The sequence below is a fragment of the Athene cunicularia genome, assembly GCF_003259725.1.
Source record: "Athene cunicularia isolate RWA chromosome 7 unlocalized genomic scaffold, athCun1 chr7_part1, whole genome shotgun sequence".
In the NCBI taxonomy this organism is placed as follows: domain Eukaryota; kingdom Metazoa; phylum Chordata; class Aves; order Strigiformes; family Strigidae; genus Athene; species Athene cunicularia.
In genome coordinates, this window is record NW_020799107.1 from 12,167,311 (window position 1) to 12,183,786 (window position 16,476).

The following is a 16,476-nucleotide window of genomic DNA, read 5'->3' on the forward strand; positions in this document are numbered from 1 at the left end:
GGGGGGCAGGGGGAGGCAGCCAAGCAACAAGGCGATTTCATAGCTCTGGTGTTTCCAGTGAATTTGTTTTATAACTCCTGATCTAACCTCTGACTGCTCGAGTCCTGAGGTGGGTTTCAGGGAGCTGGGCGCAGTGTCCCTCCTGCATACAGCACGGCGCGGTGGTCAGTCTACACAGCCTTTGCAAAGGCAGTTCGCCTGCTCTGTGGTGGTTTTGCTTTTGGAGATAGGATTAAGTCTGGAACTGCAGGTGGTTATCAGGGGAAGGATGTCAAACCCCAAACAACCCTTCCTCGCCACCCCATGGGCCTGGAAAGCAGAGCAGAGGGGTTGCAGCATGCTCCCCCTGCAGCCTCGCAAATGGCGCTGGGGAGAGTGGCGCTGGCTGCACAGCTGCCAGCGAGCACCCGGGCTGGGGGCTGTGCTGGCTGCCCTCCTGGGACCCCCCTCATCCTCATGGGTTCCCGTACAAGCAGCCACCACCATCTACAGAATGTACCAGCTCAAAGGGGAAGAGGGAACAGGCACAGTGGCATGGCACGAGGGTGGTGGGGACAGCTGCCAGGAGGGGCTCAGCTCAGTGCCACCACCAGCGTGCTGACACAGGGACCTTCCTGGAGGTCCCTGCAGCCCTGTGGGCATGGGAGAAGAGGTGGGAGAGAGGGAGGAGACACTCACTCTTCTCCTCCATCTCTCTTGTGCTGTACACATCAAATACTCTGCTGAGGACTGTTGAAAATGCCTGGCAGTGTCAGGGAAAGCAGCAGAGGCTGCAGACAAGTTAACCCCGGGGAGAGCAGGTCCTTCCCAAAATCTCCGTGGCTCTCAGATGCAGACAAAATGTGGGATACACCCTAGCTGTCAGGGAAGGCAGCCTGGCATCTGGTTTTGATGCTTTTTCCAACTCCTTGGCCCTAGCTCCCGGCCTCCCAGGCAGGTGAAAAGCAAACATGGGAGCACTCGCAGAGGCGTCATGCCCTGTGGCCAACAGGATGCTAGTATTCGGCTTCTGCAAGGTGTGGGAAGGCTTTAAACAGTACATTTTGCTGTCACAGCTGTCACATCCTGCTTCACACGGTGGTTTTGCACGTTTTCTGTCCTCATGCCGGTGGTGTTTCAGTCACAAGCAATTTCAACATGCTCAGTGCATGTTGACTTATTTTCTCAGAGAAAGACATACGTGAGTCACCACAGAGCTGATAGTAAGAGAGGATCCCTCCTTTGCTCCCATGAAGCACAAACTCTGGAAGCTCCAGGGGACAGGCTATGCCCTCAGGCAGGTCCCCTGGGTCCCTGCTCAGGCCCAGGACTCTGTCCTGCCTCTCTGCAAACCCAGCAGTCGTCACAGCATCCTTGCTGGGAACAGCCCAAGGGAAGGTTTAGACTGGATATCGGGAAGTCTTTCTTTCCAGAAGGGGTTGTTGGGGGTTGGAATGGGCTGCCCAGGGCAGGGGGGGAGTCCCCATCCCTGGAGGGGTTGAAGAGTCGGGGTGACCCAGCGCTGAGGGATCTGGTGGAGTTGGGAACGGTCAGTGTGAGGTTCATGGTTGGACTGGAGGAGCTTCAAGGGCTTTTCCAACTGAGATGATTCTGTGATGGCCACTGGAGATGAGACACAAGAAATGGCTTCTCTGCTCTTAAAAATTGCAGACTCCCCAGGGCACAACATCCAGCAAGGCAGCCCCTTCCCACCCAAGCAGGTCTCTGACCCAGGAAGACCCAATAGCACAAACGCCTACCCTCCCTCAGGACAAGGGCCCCACAGCACCTGGGGACCTCAGTGCTCACAACAAAGGGATGCCACAGGCCAGGGGCTCATCCCACAGCCCTGTCCTCTGCAGTCACTGGAGACTGCTGGAAGGAGATATCTGTGAAATATATACATATTTCCTGTAATAGGACGTAGGAATATGTATACACACACACACACACACACACACATTCTTTATATATATATTAAAAATACTTTTATATATTTTATTTAATATCTTTTAATGTTTTTTTTCTGTAATTTTTTATATATATAAAAATATATATCTATAAAAACACCTATATACACATTGTGTGATACTCTGCATGAAGAGGGTCTTAGCCAGTGGAAAGCCCTGCATATGGCCATCTGCCTTGGTGGGATCTATCCACATCAGAAAAACAAGTGATGGAAGAAATGGTTATAAGCCAAGTGACATCCACTCTCCCATCCTTGCTGTACACCACTCTGCTCATTTCCCACCTGTGCACAGGGTCTGGGGCCACCCAGATTTGGGTGGGGAAAGGACCAGCACTGCTGGGTGTGATAGCCACTGTGATGGCACTGTGGCACCAGGGATGCTTGGGAGCGTGGAGGAAGTACCCAGGGGCACTGAGGCACAAGCACTGACATTAGTGACACCTCCCTGTTGCAGGTGGATGGTGCAAACACCCCAGGAGTCCTCCTGGGATGCTGGGGACGAGAGCATGTCCTCACATCTTGCAAGAAAACATGTTTAACAAAGCACTGAAGGGGAGTTGTGGCTAACAGACTGCAAGACCCATCTTTGCTGTTGAACCCTCATTTTATAGCAGCAAGATCACCACTAGCATCAACACTTCCTCTTCAGCCCTATTTATAAACCCCGACTGGTTCCTCCATGCTGCACAGCAGCCTGCCCCATCCCGCTGACACCTCCAGCCTGAGATGCTAGTGTGCCTCTGATTTGCTTCCTGCCCACACGCAGGCCAGCACCCAGCCTTTTCCTCATGCACCTTCCCCGAGGCCACCTTCACATTTTCTGCCTCACAGACCTTTCAGGAGCATCTTGCCCTGCCTAAATCATGCCAAGTACATGACTTACAGCAAGCAACAGATACTCCATAGACAGAATACCCTGGTGGCTTCTGCAAAGAGCTCCTGGTGAAGCAGAGCCCTGGCCTGGAGCTGCCCAAGGCATGTGGTGAGAAATTCAGAGCTCAGGGCCAAGCAGGACCTTGGTCCCAGGGTGCAGCCTTGTCCTCCACAATGCCACCATGCAGTCCTGGCCCAGGAGGACCCTGGTGGCAATGCAACCTGCCCCTATCCAGGGCGCTTGTCATCTCTCTCCGCAACCCAGGATGAAGGTGGTGGTAAAGCTCTGCAGTTCTGTTCCTTCACACAGAGCAGGAAGATGGACTATGCGCATCCCTCTGATTGCCTTAATTTATGAAAATGAGGAAAAAACACCCAAACATCCCAGGCAGAGCACACTGAGGAAAAGAGCACCCAGGACTGGTGGTGGCAGTGCAAATCCAGGACTGAGCCAAAGGGATTGTCAAGGGAGTTGGAAAAAATGATGCTGAGGCCCATGTCTAGGCCCTGCTAATGCGGAGTCAGACTGAAAACCTGCTTTCCCCTCCTCTGAAACACTGTAAGGAGGCAGACAAGAGCAGAAGCCCCATTTGTTCTCTTTGAAAGTCACCCTACATCACGTATACATTTACCCACCCACACACCACTGAATAATTTCCCTCCACAGCAGAAGTGGTGAGCTTTCTTCTGCTGCTCTCCTCTCATATCAGGATGTGCTTTATGTTCTTGTGACAGAGGAAAGAAATTACTTTGGGGATTAGAAAGGCATTCAAATCCAGGCCATGAAATGAACCCTACGTTACAAAATTCAATAGCAGCCAGAACTGGACATGTGTTGAGGTTCCCACTTTATTTCTGGGGTTTGGGAGCTTTTTAAAATCCAGTTTTAATTCGAAACTTGCTCTGATGAGCCAGTGAGTAGGAACCTCTAACCTCCAGCAAGGATGAAGAGCTCTCAGAGCCCTGGTCCACCCCATAACTGCCCCATGCCTTGGCATGGCAAGCAGGAAATAAACACTTGGAAACTTTGGGCAGATGGGATGGCAGGAGCTGAGGGGAGACCTCATCGCCCTCTACAACTCCCTGAAATGAGGGTGCAGAGAGGGGGGATGAGTCTTTTGAACCAAGGAACAAGCGCCAGGACAAGAGGGAATGGCCTCAAGCTGCACCAGGGCAGGGTCAGACTGGCTCTTAGGAAGCATTTCTTCCCAGAAGGGGTTGTTGGGCGTTGGAATGGGCTGCCCAGGGCAGGGGGGGAGTCCCCATCCCTGGAGGGGTTGAAGAGTCGGGTTGACCCAGCGCTGAGGGATCTGGTGGAGTTGGGAACGGTCGTCAGTGTGAGGTTCATGGTTGGACTGGAGGAGCTTCAAGGGCTTTTCTAACCAAGATGACTCTGTGATTCTGTGAGCTCATCCAGCCCATGGGTTTTGTCCCCATAACCTGTGTAGAGACTTCTAGTTTGTAGAAGAGCTGGAGCCTAACTAGGCATATCTCGGGGGTCGATAGGCTGAATGCTACAGGAAACAAGGGGGGAATGGTTCTTGCCTCCAGCTAGCAGTGGCAGCTCTTGATGGGCTAGAGTCCATTTCCCTGGCCCTGTTTTTTGGGGTAGGTTGCAGAAATACAAGTTCACACTGTTTTCAGCATCCTCCAGGCACTACTAATTAACCAGACAATTGTGGCAAAGCAGATACAGTCAGCAATCAATAACAAATGCAGAGCGTGAATACAGCTGAGAGTACAGCAAAGGTGGACATGAAGGAGGCAGCTATGCCTCAGAGTGCAGTGTTGGACTGGCAGAGGTTGCTGGGTGCACCTCAGGTACAGGGTGTCACAGCCCAAATAACTGATCAAAGTAATTTTCCAGCAAGGTGCACCCAGGAGGGTCCAACAAGGATCTGATGTCCACCCTGCCTTGACAAGAGCTTTTACTGTTAAGACCTTTTAATTTATTTGTTTGTTTTCCACTTTAAGAGTTTTAACCTGTTGTCTGCAAGCTCAAACAGTGCTGGCAGAATTTAGAGGTGACAAAAAGGTGTTGGGCCAGTTAAGCACAGCAAGTGTGTATCATGCAGGTGGGGATGTTGCAGCTGTGATGATAAAGGATTCTGCTATAAACTCACCAAGGTGGCCTGTGGTGGTGGAGAGGGACTTGTGGAAGACATCTATCTGTAGAAGGGCTCTGTCACCCACCACAGGATGGCCTTGGGCCAGACACAGCAGAGTGAGCTCCTGGACCACATCACCATGAGGGTTTGACCAGGTGACCACTGAGATGTCCGTGCAGCTGTGCAGTGGCACAGCTGATGGAGCTGTGCTGGGGAGGCAGCAGGGCAGGGTGGCTTCCCAAGGCTGCAGACTTTCACATGCAGATGGCCTCTGCCATAAGCAATGGTGGCAACCAGCCTTAGTGGTCCTGCCACGTCTCTGAGTCCGTACTCCAGCTGGGCACCAAACCTCACTGTCCTGGTTTTGGCTGGGATAGAGTTAATTCTTCTTCTTAGTAGCTAGAATAGTGCTGGGGTTTGGATTCAGCATGGGATTTGGTATGAGAAGAATGCTGATAATACGCTGATGTTTATGGTTGTTGCTAAGAGATCAAGGTCTTTCCAGCTCCCCGTGTCCCATCCATGCACAGATGTACAAGAATCTGGGAAGGGGCACAGCCAGAGCACCAGAACTAAATTAGCCAATTGAATATTCCATATCATGTAACGTCATGCTCAGTGTATAACGGAGGGGTGGCCAGGAAGGAGGGCAGTTATCTCTTTCTTCCAGGATTGTGACTGCAGGATCTTGTTTCTTCTTGAACACTAGCCAGGAATGGGCTGGGTATCAGCATTGTGCATTACCTGCTTGTACTTTCTATTATTGTATTTTATTACAATAACTAATTGTGGGTTTTTTTATCTCAACCCATGAGTCTTCCTTTACCCCTCCAATTAATTCCCCCACTTTCCAGGCAGGGGGAGGGTGAGAGAGCAGCTGTGTGGTGTTTGGCTGCAGGCCAGGTTCAAACCCCAACAAATGTCACTGTGCAAATGTCACTGAGATGACACCCATTGACATACACAGACCTTCTTTCTACCCTCAGGAGGACACCAGACCTTTCAAGGCTGGCCAGTGTCATCCTTTGCTGGTATCTTACAGAGGCTGATGAGTTAAGAAAGGACATCCTGATGTCTCAGAAGGGGATCTGAGCAGCCCCACATATTAATGTGGCCTCAATGCCTTGTTTTCTTGTTTCCACTTCACTCTGAGCTGTTAATTTGGCAGGTTCACAGGAGGGAGTGATGGCACTTTGCAAAGTCATCAGGAGCCAGGGAGTGGTTATTTTCTCGCTCAGGGCAGCGTCAGAGCTATTTCAAAACGAATTAACTGGTTTTCAGTTGCTATGTCTAATATTGCTAAAAAGGGCAATGTTTGTTGTTCCTTCATGCTTTCATATTCCTTTTTCTTCTTTTAACAAATTCCTCTTTTCTCACTTCCCCATGTGCGTCCATGTTGCAAGGCCATGACTCTGTTGGGTTTTACTCTGAGGTTGAGCTGGGGGGAAGGCATTATGAGAAGTTACGGCATTAATAAACATGATCTCACTGACATGATGGGAAGAACGCTGAAAAATCATTCTCCAAGAGCAATTTAGACAACTTTGTGGATAGCATAAATTTCTGGGATCAGGAGATGTGCTTTGGGGCAAGAAGCAAGTAGCATGAGCAGCTAGAACAAGCACTGTGAGAAAGGGCTTTTGAAGAACAGGGTCTGAAACACTGGTGTAGCTGAGGATAGCAAGTGCTTGTGGAGTTTGGACAATGTACTGGGAGTCCTTCTGTTCACTCTGATAAGAAATGTGCAGCCACCTCCCAGCCCCAGGGTCAGAGGCCCCACGCACAGCATCACGTCCTGACCCATCTCCCTGTGCGGGTCTGACTCCACCACCCCCTCCTTCTTCCTCACCCCACGCATTGTGCAAGAGCCAGCCTGATGCTTGGCACTCTGGCAGGCTGGACCTCACCGTGCAGTGTGAGCCACCCTCTCCACTTCCCTTGGGGACTGGACTGTGGCTTTCCTAGGATGTCAGTTGCCTGTGCTGTGATGTTGGAGACCCTTGCTTGTTGGAAAACCTCAGCAGAAAAACTTAGATTAATTCACTACATTAAATACTCCATTTCCTTGATGAATCAGTGAAATGTAAAGCAAGTAGTAATAGGCTTTTTTCCCCATGTAGCTAGCACGCCATGGTAGTTAAGTAATGGAAACGGTCCTTTCCTTTTTTTTTTTTTTCTTAATTTCTAAATTCTCCAATTTCCATCCAAATATAGCTCTACACAGAAACTGAAAAAACTCACATCTAATAAAAACTAAATGCAGTGCTTGAGATTTTCCAGTGTTGCATAGAAGAGTCTGGATAAATACTACATCAGCTGAATGCATAAAGATACACTGCAAGTTCCCACTCTGCTGACTTCCACGTTTAGTCCAAAGGCCATGTTTATTGTAAACCAACTTATTTTCTTACGAGCACATGAGCACTTGTCCCAAGTCAGCCCACACACCCAGGCTGCCCTGACCTGACCCCGGCTGCCCAACTCCCAGGGCTGCAGCAGGGTCACCCTCCCGGGCTCTGCCTGCAGTGGCACAGCTGCAGGAAGGGCACATCCCCCGGGGGCCACCATCCTCTGCAGCCACTTTCTATAGCACTCGAGGGCTCCCCGCTCTGCAGCTGTCATGCACCAGGTGCTCACAGGGATGCTGTTTGTCTTGCAGGAAATGTTGCGTGACCGGTGCCTCTGGCTACCAGCGGTGACCTGGGTGCTGCTGCTGGTGATGACAGGTGAGCCCAGCCTGCCCTTCCTCACTGCCTTCCTCCCAGCACCTTATGTGGCAGTGAACCCCACCAATGCTGCCCATTGGGAGAACCCATTTGGGAGAACCTGCTGCCCATTTGTGAGAACCCAAATGCTGGACAACAGTGGCAGGAACATAGCATTGGGAGATGTGCAAGGGCCAGATCTTACATTTCCTGGGATCTGGACTTAACTCGAGCCAGCCCAGCTGAGGGACAGCAAGGCCCTGTCAGGGCCTCCAGCTTGGGTTTATAGGCAGTGTGGGCTCAGGACAGCATGGGGGCCTGACGCTGGGTCAGAGCACCCCATGGCTGCTGCTGCTGTGGACTGGCCTCCCCCAGGTGCCCCCCACACCAATGCTGTCTTCTCTTTGTTTCAGCCTTTGCCATGGAGTGCCCCAAGATCAAGGTGGGGACGTGCAAGGACTGCATCCAGTCTGGTCCCGGCTGTGCCTGGTGCAAGAAGCCGGTAGGTCTGCATAGCCTCTTGCGTTGTCAGCCCCCAGCAGTCAGCTAACAGGTGGCGGGATGGCCACCCTGCCTGCCTGGTTCTGCCTGCCGTGGAGTGGGGACACTGCATCGTGGGGGTGTTTCATCTCTTACATGGTGCATGGGGCCAGGAGGGGTCTGACAGACAGGACCCTTCAACATTTTTTTCTCCACTGATATGCGGGAGATTGGTTTGGGAGCTGTGCCATCATGTAACTAGCCCGTTCATCTCCTGCTTCTCTGATTTTTTTTCCCACTGATGTTGCAACATGCAGAGTTTCACCAAAGCTGGTGAGCCAGACTCCATCCGCTGTGACACCATTGAGCAGCTTCAACAGAGGGGATGTCTGCTCAGCGAGATTGAGTTTCCAGTCAACAACATTACGAGAACACGAGACAGTCCCTTAAGCAACGACATACAGCTGACTCCCCAAGAGGTGCACCTGAAACTGAGGATAGGTATGGTCTGCCTGGCATTCCCAGCGTCCTTCCACTTGTCCCAGGCTCAGCTGGGACATGGCAGCACGTCTCAGCCTGCATTTCCTCCCCTTTTCTTCCAAAAAAGAGGAGGATCCCAGCAGGGGTGTGTATGATGGGGTGAGATGTGAGCCCCAGCACGGCAGCTGACCCTGGCATCCCTGTCCCACAGGGCAGCCTGCTGTATTTGAGGTGAAGTTTCGCCGTGCCATGGGGTACCCCATTGATCTCTACTACCTCATGGACCTCTCCTACTCCATGCTGGATGACTTGGAGAAGGTGAAGAAGCTGGGAGGGGAGCTGCTCAGGGCGCTGGAGAGCACCACCCCTTCTCGCCGCATAGGTGAGGCCGTCACTGGCACGGACCCGGCACAGCTGTTTGCTGCTGGGAAGAGCCACGGGGCTGGAGTCGGATGCAGGCAGTGGGCAGCGTGACCCGTCCTCTGCCCACCTGGAGAGTGTGCCAGGGCAAGGGACGTGGACATGTACGCGGGGGCCAGCAGATTGTCTGTGCCCTTGTGCTGCAGGGATGCCTGCTGGTCCCTCCTCCACCTGACACTGCAGTCTTGCATGCCCTAGGATTTGGCTCCTTCGTGGACAAGACAGTGCTGCCCTTTGTGAACACGCACCCTGAGAAGCTGCAGAACCCCTGCCCCAACAAGGACAAGCAATGTCAGCCTCCCTTTGCCTTCAAGCACATCCTCTCACTGACCGACAATGCCAAGAAGTTCGAGAGCGAAGTGGGGAAGCAGTCCATCTCAGGGAACCTGGATGCCCCGGAGGGGGGGCTGGATGCCATGATGCAGGCAGCGGTGTGTGGGGTGAGTCCCTGCATCCGTCCTACTGCCAGCAGCATGCGAGGCATGAGGACTGCGACCCACGCTCACGGACTGTCCCTCGGGAGGTGGCTCTGCCCCTCCCCAGGTGGGCTCTAGAAGCCCATCGTGTGTAAGTCTTGATTCGGCAGTGGAGCAGGTTACTCTGGGGTGGTAAGAGAGCATCTTGACCCCAGAGCCTCCTGACCCCAGTCTCCTGTAACCCACCTCCCCTATGCCCTCTGCCCCACACTGTGGCTGGGATGAAACTTTGGCAAGGGCCATACTGTGCCTGCTGGCACTGTTCTCCCAGCCCCGCTCAGAGACAGGTCTCCATGCCACTTGCAGGACTTGATTGGCTGGCGCAACGTGACCCGCTTGCTGGTGTATGCTACAGATGATGGCTTCCACTTTGCTGGTGATGGCAAGCTTGCGGCCATCCTGACCCCCAACGATGGCCAGTGCCACTTGGAGGACAACATGTACAAAAGGAGCAATGAGTTTGTAAGTACCCAGGGCTGCTCAGCAACTCCACCCTCAGCCTCACTCCCCCAGGCAGAAAAAAAGTCACATAAAAAGCCTGTTGCTGAGACCACAAAGTCTCACCATTATTTGGCCTGTGAAACACAAACTGTCCACCCTTCTGCTGGTGGGTGAGATTGAGCTGAGTGTGCTGACCCTCTTCCCACCTAGGACTACCCATCTGTTGGCCAGCTGGTCCAGAAACTTGCTGAAAACAACATTCAGCCAATTTTTGCTGTCACCAGCAAGGTGGTGGATGTTTACAAGGTAAGGAGACTTGAGATGGTCCAGGTGCCTCCCAACCCTCCCCAGGAGGACTGAAGCAGCTGGACGTGCCCCTGCCACTGCCCCCTGCTCTGCTGTCACACAGAAGGGGACTGCTCACCTCTTTGCTCTCCATTGGCAGAAACTCAGTGAGATGATCCCAAAGTCAGCAGTAGGAGAGCTGAATGAGGACTCCAGCAACATCATTGAACTCATCCAGGTGGCCTACAATGTAAGTGCTGGAGGAAGCTGTGTTTCACCTGTCTGGCAGGGCTCTGAGCAGGGAAAGGTTTCCATCATGTGTCCTCGCTGTCAGAGAGCAGATGGGACCAGGGCTTTAAGTACAGGACATGCTGAGACCCTCTGCCCACAGCAAGAAAGAGGTCCCTGCCTCTCCAATGCTATCACCTGCCTTTTGAGAACCACCCCAGGCAGCTGAGACCACAGCCTGGGGTGCTCCCTGCCCCTATCCTCCGGGCTCGAGGGAAACCCTGACCTTCAAACCCACACCCCCTTACTTTGGTCTCCTGTTGGACTGATGGCACTTTCTCCACCATTCCCCCGCAGAACCTCTCCTCACGGATTATCCTGGACCACTCCACCCTGCCAGACGTCCTGGATGTCAAATACGACTCCATATGCAGCAAGGACAAGTTCACCTTTGATGGAGCGAAAGGGGACTGTGACAACGTCAAGATCAACGATGAGGTATGTTCCCTCATACCCTCATACCACGAATGCCCCGCAGCTTGCAAGGTTCCTAATGCTCATTGGTTCAATGGAAGGAACCCAGCCTGTTGTTCCAGGCTTTCTGTTTATGTGAATTTAAGGCCAGGAATATCCAAAATATTGCGGGATGGAGGGATCCTCCATTGCACTGGATGTGCATGTACTCAGCCTGGGGCTGATATCTAACCCTTTGGCTGCTGAAGCTACCTGGTGGCCTCTGGCCCTTCTTTCTCACTCTGCACTTTCTAGGTGATCTTCAAAGTGAAGGTCACAGCCAAGGAGTGCATCAAAAGCCAGTCCTTCACCATCCGGCCTCTGGGCTTCACAGACACCCTCACTGTCCACCTGGACAGCAATTGCAACTGCAACTGCAAAGAGCAGCCTGACCCAACTGCCTGCAGTGGGAAAGGTAGCATCATCTGTGGGATCTGCAGGTATGTGTTGTCCCCCAAAACACTATTTCAAATGCTGCCAGAGCTGAGGAGCTTCTGCAAGAGAGCCACTGGGCAAAGCCGAAGGCTTGGCTCTGCAGCTTTGCCCCAGTTTTCTTATTCAGAGAGGGGGATTACATTCATGGAGGCAAGGGACACAAGGAGCTCTCTCTTCTGTCGGTGGAGCCTCTGTTGCTTTCCTAAGAGCATCCACCCATCCATCCATACAGCCTATTCATGCATCCCCCCAGCTATCCAACCACCCACCAACCCATCCATTGAGCAGACACAGATTTCTGTAGAAATCTTTCAAAATCCCACTTCTGGGCTGCAGTTCATGCAGGTCTTTAAGTGCAATTATTGCTTCATGGCCCCTTGGTGACAGGGAGAGGAAAAGAATGGGTTTCCTCAGAAAATACTCAGACCTTCTTGGAAAGGGTTTGGAAATTATAAATACAACAATAAGCTCTGGGAAACCATTTGGTGCTGTAAATATGACTGGGGGAAAAGCAGAATTTCTGAGGTTTCCTCCCAGTCAGCTGCCCTGCTCCAGCACTGAGTTAGCACCAACATGCCATGGTTGGTTTTCAGTGAGGCTGTCCCAGATTTGCTCTGCTTTGGATGAGATCTGGGCCCTGCACATGCCCCCTGGCATTTCTTGTGGCCACTGACCTGGGCTTGCTTGATTCCTTTGATGGCAGCTGCAATTCGGGCTACACGGGGAAGAACTGCGAGTGCGAAACCAAAGGCAAGACCAGCAAGGAGCTGGAGGGCAGCTGCCGGAAGGACAACAGCTCAGTCATCTGCTCAGGGCTGGGGGACTGCGTGTGCGGGCAGTGCATCTGCCACACCAGCGATGTGCCCAACAAGCAGATCTATGGCACCTTCTGCGAGTGTGACAACATGAACTGCGAGTTTCACAACGGCTCTCCCTGTGGTGGCAAAGGTGATGCATCTGCGTGATGACGTCTCTACTGGGGAACTGTTTAAGAAAGATTACATCCCCAAGGAGATGCTGCCTTTCCCTGCCAAAAACCAAGAGGGTGGGTTTGGGGGTCCTGGGTCCCACTGCACCAGTCAGCAGGACCTCCTTGACCATCCCATGGAGGGTTGGATGGAGAGCGCGGGGTGGGTGGTGCTCTCCAAACACAGGCAGAGGGAGGGCAACTCGGCTCTCTGGAGGATCCTGGTCTGAAAGGTCTTCTACTCCAGAACGCGGAAGATGCGACTGTGGGGAGTGCAAGTGCATGCCTGGGTACGAGGGTAGTGCCTGCCAGTGCAAGAAGTCAACAGATGGCTGCTTGAACATCCATGGCAACGAGTGCAGCCACCGCGGGACCTGCCACTGCAACCGCTGCCAGTGCCAGGAGGGATACCAGCCCCCCTTCTGCCAGGAGTGCCCCGGCTGCCCCTCACCCTGCGGCAGATATGTGTGAGTGATGCATGTGGAGGCTGCATGGGGGGTAGCAGGGATGTCCCCCACCTCCCTGGCATGCGCAGGAGAGCCCTGCCCATGCTTGGGCAGAGTCCAGTCATGGCCAAAGCCAGGTGAGAGGGCTTGTGCCCCTGCAGAGGTGAGCTGTGGCTGCCTGTTTTGCAGCTCCTGTGTGGAGTGCAAGGCCTTCCAGAGTGGCCCTTTCAAGAAGAACTGCTCCCAGGCCTGCTCCAACATCCTGGTGGCCGAGGAGTTGACAGAGGCGAGGAAGCAGTGCCGGGAGAAGGACTCCGAAAACTGCTGGATCTCCTTCCACATGGTCCAGGAGGATGGCGAGGAGATATACACCATCAGCGTCAATCCTGAAAAAGGTACTCTAGTCCTGCCCCTTCTGCCCCTCTGCAGAGAGGCTGCCATCTCTGCCATGGTGGCCTTGTCATCTTGCTGGGGCCTGCAGCCAGATGCTATCTGTCTGCCCCTCAGAGTGCCCAGAGCCTCCCAACATTGCGCTGATTGTGGGCAGCACCGTCGCTGGCGTGGCCCTCATCGGCCTGGTGCTCCTGCTGATCTGGCGGCTCTTGACGGAGCTGTTTGACCGCCGGGAATACCGTCGGTTTGAGAAGGAGAAGTCCAAGGCCAAGTGGAATGATGTAAGAGAGCCTGTCCGCAGGGGTGGGGAGTGCTGGGACGCACACGTACATGTGGTGGGGACACCCGGAGGGGACATCCTCTCCAGAGGCAGTCAGGGCAGACCTGAGCCCTCCCACTGGCCAATTTGGCAGCCAGCTGGATTTTGCAGGGAGCTAAAGCAGCCTGTGGGCTCTGTCTGCACTGTTGGGAGGGGTGGGGTGGGTGATGCTCTGCTGAAAATCTGATACAGCACAACAATGCGGGCCTCTCACCTCTCTCCCTCCAGGCTGATAACCCCCTCTTCAAGAGTGCCACCACTACGGTTGTGAACCCCAGATTCAATGGGCAATGAAGCAGAACAACACCTGCCAGCACTAGGATCCACCGTTAAATAAAGAAATGCCAAGCTAAGGAAATCTTAAACTAAGGCTCCCACCTCCTCTTCTTTATCCCATTTGTTCCTTTCTTCCAAGAGGCCACCAGCACGTCAGGCACTGGCTGCACCACACCTGTCTGCTGGTGCAGGCTGAGTTAATGGAGCCAGGAGAAGGGAACAGACACCACTTTGCCGTGGAAGGGACTGCAGAGCAGGTCTCACCAGCGGGCACACACAATGGCTCCCATCCCAGCTACCAACTGTCTCAGCACTTGATGCTGTCTTTGTCTTCTGACAGAACTCTCAGACACCAAGCCCCCAAAACAGCTGAGCACTCAGAGTGCTTCCAGCTTTGATTTGGAGCTGGAATTTCAAAACTGCCATCTCTCTGGGAGCAGGATCTGCTCCCAGGCTGCTCCATGCCTTCCCCTGCTGCACTGGTCTCCACCACTATGTTTTTATTAGTTTCTAAAGCACTCACTGATGATTTGGATGTGGAGGGTCCTCTAGGCTGGTGGTCTGCTCTGGAGGATGCAGTGAGGGGATGGTCCCTAAGGGCTAGCAAGGACCTGTACCGGGAAATGAAGAGCAGCTGGGGAACATGCACTGAATCTTTTTTCCAAATTATCAGCTGCTTCCTGGTGTTGCTTCCATCTCAGACCTACCTTGGGCAAGGTTCTACTTGGCCTCCTGCAAGCTTGGCTTACTTCCACCAGGCCTTGAGACCTCTGCATAACAAGGAGGCAAAGGAGCAACTGTTTGAACTACGCAACATCCGCACCGAGCACTTGAAGCGTTGCCTGCAGCTCAGAGGTTGGCCACAGCTTCTTCCACCGCCCCCAGAGCTAGATCTTTTCCGTGCCCTGCACATCAGGCATCACAAGGGCCAGGTGTGCAAAAGACCCAGCAGTACCAGGAGCATCTCCAGCTCAGCACTTTTCCAAAACATGCACAGCAGCTAATTATGTTGTGGGGTCATTCCTGTGAAATAGCGGTACAATTCCATATTTGCTTTAAGTTTGTGAGTAATTTGCATTTAGCTGTATTATGTCACATCTTCAGTTGCTCTCTGAAGAGGTTTGACGTTAATAAAAATTAATATAAAAAGTAAATACATCTGTCCTTCTAAGAACCAGGTGCAAGGGCAGCAGCTGAAGCCTTCACTGGAGAAACTACAGCAAAATCCTGTCATGTGTGCCAGCACCTCCCGTACATACAGTGCCTGGGAAAGATGCTGGCCAGAGAAACAAACTGTCTTCTACATTAATTTTCCACCTACGGCCTGAAAGGTGCTCCCCTGCAAGCTGAAAGCAATTCACTAAATGATGCAAACCAGTCTTTGTCTCTGCCAGTCTGATGGCAGCTACATGTAAACTACCTTAAACAAGACTGGCTGTACCACATCAGATCAGGGGTTAATTTGGGCCATTTTGCTGTTCCTCAGCACTGACTGTGAAGGTCTAGAGCAAAGTAAGAAGGAAAGTGTCTGATACTTCCCCCAGTACTATCTGATCAGTACTATCTTGCTCAGACAGTGGAATAGGCTGCCCAGGGAGGCGGTGGAGTCACCATCCCTGGATGTGTTTAAGGGTTGTTTGGATGAGATGTTGGGGGATATGGTGTAGGGGAGAACTCTGTAGAGTAGGGCTGAGGGTTGGACTTCATGATCCCGAGGGTCTTTTCAAACCTGAATGATTCTGTGATTCTGTGATTGTATCCCAGCCTGAAGCTATTTTTGGCTCAAAGACCCCAAACACAGTGTAGGTCCCATGCACCCCACGCTTGGCCGCACAAAGTCACCAGAGACACCCCTAAGGACTCTGGATCTTGGATGCAATGCCCTTGGCCAAGGACTTTTACTTGAACATTTATCTGTCTCCCCTGTCAGCAGCAGCTCTTACTGCTGGTGTAGTGTGTACAGTACAAGTACAACCACATACATGCTTCGGAGGACAATTAGAGAAAGTCAATGACTTTTTCAAAACTAAATATGAACAGTAATTGCATTATACAGAAGTATATGCCAGGGCATGCGCAAAAGCCCAGGGGGGAGAACAGTGCAGTAAGAAGGGTCTTTCAGGCCCCTCATCTTGCTTTAGCCCAAAGGCTTAGTGATTGCTCTGTAGAGACCTGCTTGCAAAAGTCAGAAGTATTCTCAGCCAGATGTGGCATGGCCCTTTCTCCAGGCTTCAAGCACTGCCCCAGAACATCCTTTCTTAAAGTTGTTTCATTTCCAACAAGAAATGAACTGCATTTTCTTTGACTTGGGGTGGGAAGGAAGCTGGCTGATTTTCAAGTCAAGATGTTGACTTGATTTTGGTAAAAGCAGAAATCAGCAGTAGAGGCTGGGACACCCTGACCAGTTCAGGTGGCCATCCTGCTGGCTGGGAGAGCGCACACTGCCCCTGTTACTGCACACAAAACCCACCCCCAGCCCATGACACACCACAGCACTTGAGACAAGGCTGCTGAGGTGAGGCAGAGACACACCTGAGCCCTTGCAGAGGCCCTCTGGACACTCTGCCCCGATGGGTACTCTCACCTGGGGAGAGGGACCCCTCTGCTCCCAGGAGGGCAGGAGACAGAGGGGCTGCAGGAGCTGCCAGCCCACATCCCAAGAGAAGAAATGTCATCCAGC

General features: G+C 52.7%; 1 protein-coding gene across 1 annotated transcript in view; it reads left to right on the forward strand.

Annotated features, from left to right (window-relative positions):
- ITGB2 (integrin subunit beta 2) overlaps positions 1-14,907 on the forward strand; it is a 15,124-nt gene extending 217 nt beyond the window's left edge. Inside the window, exons 2-16 of the mRNA XM_026853070.1 lie at positions 7,592-7,658; positions 8,051-8,139; positions 8,435-8,618; positions 8,809-8,979; positions 9,216-9,457; positions 9,800-9,955; positions 10,145-10,240; positions 10,380-10,469; positions 10,805-10,945; positions 11,216-11,400; positions 12,099-12,343; positions 12,610-12,829; positions 12,998-13,203; positions 13,316-13,482; positions 13,749-14,907. Coding sequence (XP_026708871.1) covers positions 7,595-7,658; positions 8,051-8,139; positions 8,435-8,618; positions 8,809-8,979; positions 9,216-9,457; positions 9,800-9,955; positions 10,145-10,240; positions 10,380-10,469; positions 10,805-10,945; positions 11,216-11,400; positions 12,099-12,343; positions 12,610-12,829; positions 12,998-13,203; positions 13,316-13,482; positions 13,749-13,814 — 2,322 coding nt within the window. The 5' untranslated portion in view covers positions 7,592-7,594 and the 3' untranslated portion in view covers positions 13,815-14,907. The remainder of the gene's footprint in view (positions 1-7,591; positions 7,659-8,050; positions 8,140-8,434; positions 8,619-8,808; positions 8,980-9,215; positions 9,458-9,799; positions 9,956-10,144; positions 10,241-10,379; positions 10,470-10,804; positions 10,946-11,215; positions 11,401-12,098; positions 12,344-12,609; positions 12,830-12,997; positions 13,204-13,315; positions 13,483-13,748) is intronic.
- The last annotated feature ends 1,569 nt before the right edge of the window (positions 14,908-16,476 follow it).